This window comes from Coturnix japonica, unplaced genomic scaffold (assembly GCF_001577835.2).
Source record: "Coturnix japonica isolate 7356 unplaced genomic scaffold, Coturnix japonica 2.1 chrUnrandom544, whole genome shotgun sequence".
NCBI lineage: Eukaryota > Metazoa > Chordata > Aves > Galliformes > Phasianidae > Coturnix > Coturnix japonica.
In genome coordinates, this window is record NW_015439925.1 from 25,171 (window position 1) to 26,091 (window position 921).

Here is a 921-nt window from a genome sequence, read left to right on the forward strand (position 1 = left end):
AGACCCATAGAGCCCTGCCCCAGAGAGCCCTGCCCTATAGCACCCAGCCCCATAGAGCCCAGCCCTATAGAGCCCTGCCCTATAGCACCCAGCCCCATAGAGCCCTGCCCCATAGAGCCCTGCCCCATAGAGCCCAGCCTTATAGAGCCCAGCCCTATAGAGCCCAGCCCCATAGAGCCCTGCCCCATAGAGCCCTGCCCCATAGAGCTCAGCCCCATAGCTGCCCCACAAGCACTCCCAGCCCCATATCTGCCCCATAACTCACCACAGGATGATACTGTATATCCCTCCACCACACACATGGGGTGCCCCAGGATGAAGTACCCCATAACCTCCAGCCCCATAACCCCCAGCCCCATAGCTGCCCCATAGCTGCCCCATAGCTGCCCCATAGCTGCCCCATAGCTGCCCCATAACTCACCACACGCAGACACTGTGTATCCCTCCACCACACACATGGGGTGCCCCAGGATGAAGTACCCCGAGATCTGGTTGATGACGCTGATCGTGGACGCAATCACCGTCTCCCCCAAATCGGCCACGGCCAAATTCACCAGGATCCAGTTCAGGGGGTGACGGAGCTTCTTAAAGCGCCACGTGGCCACCAGCACTAAACCATTGGTGAAGATGGACGCCAGCACCACAAACACCATCCAGAGGGACGTGATGTTGTACACCCAGCGAGGGGCAATGTGGTAATTGGGGCCTTCAAAGGGTCCTATGGGGAGATATGGGGCAGTAATAGGGTTATATGGGGATATATGGGGTTATATGGGGTCAGATATGGGGGTTATGGGGTGATATATGGGGTTATATGGGGTTATAATGGGGACACCATCCATAGGGACGTGATGTTGTACACCCAGCGAGGGGCAATGTGGTAATTGGGGCCTTCAAAGGGTCCTATGGGGAGATATGGGG

General features: G+C 57.1%; 1 protein-coding gene across 1 annotated transcript in view; it reads right to left on the reverse strand.

The window, feature by feature from the left end:
* The window catches only part of LOC107307320 (red-sensitive opsin-like), a gene marked incomplete at its 5' end in the record, with an annotated part of 15,747 nt that extends 14,980 nt beyond the window's left edge, over nt 1–767 (reverse strand). Inside the window, one exon of the mRNA XM_032441761.1 lies at nt 228–767. Coding sequence (XP_032297652.1) covers nt 228–767 — 540 coding nt within the window. The remainder of the gene's footprint in view (nt 1–227) is intronic.
* Between the last annotated feature and the right edge of the window lie 154 nt (nt 768–921).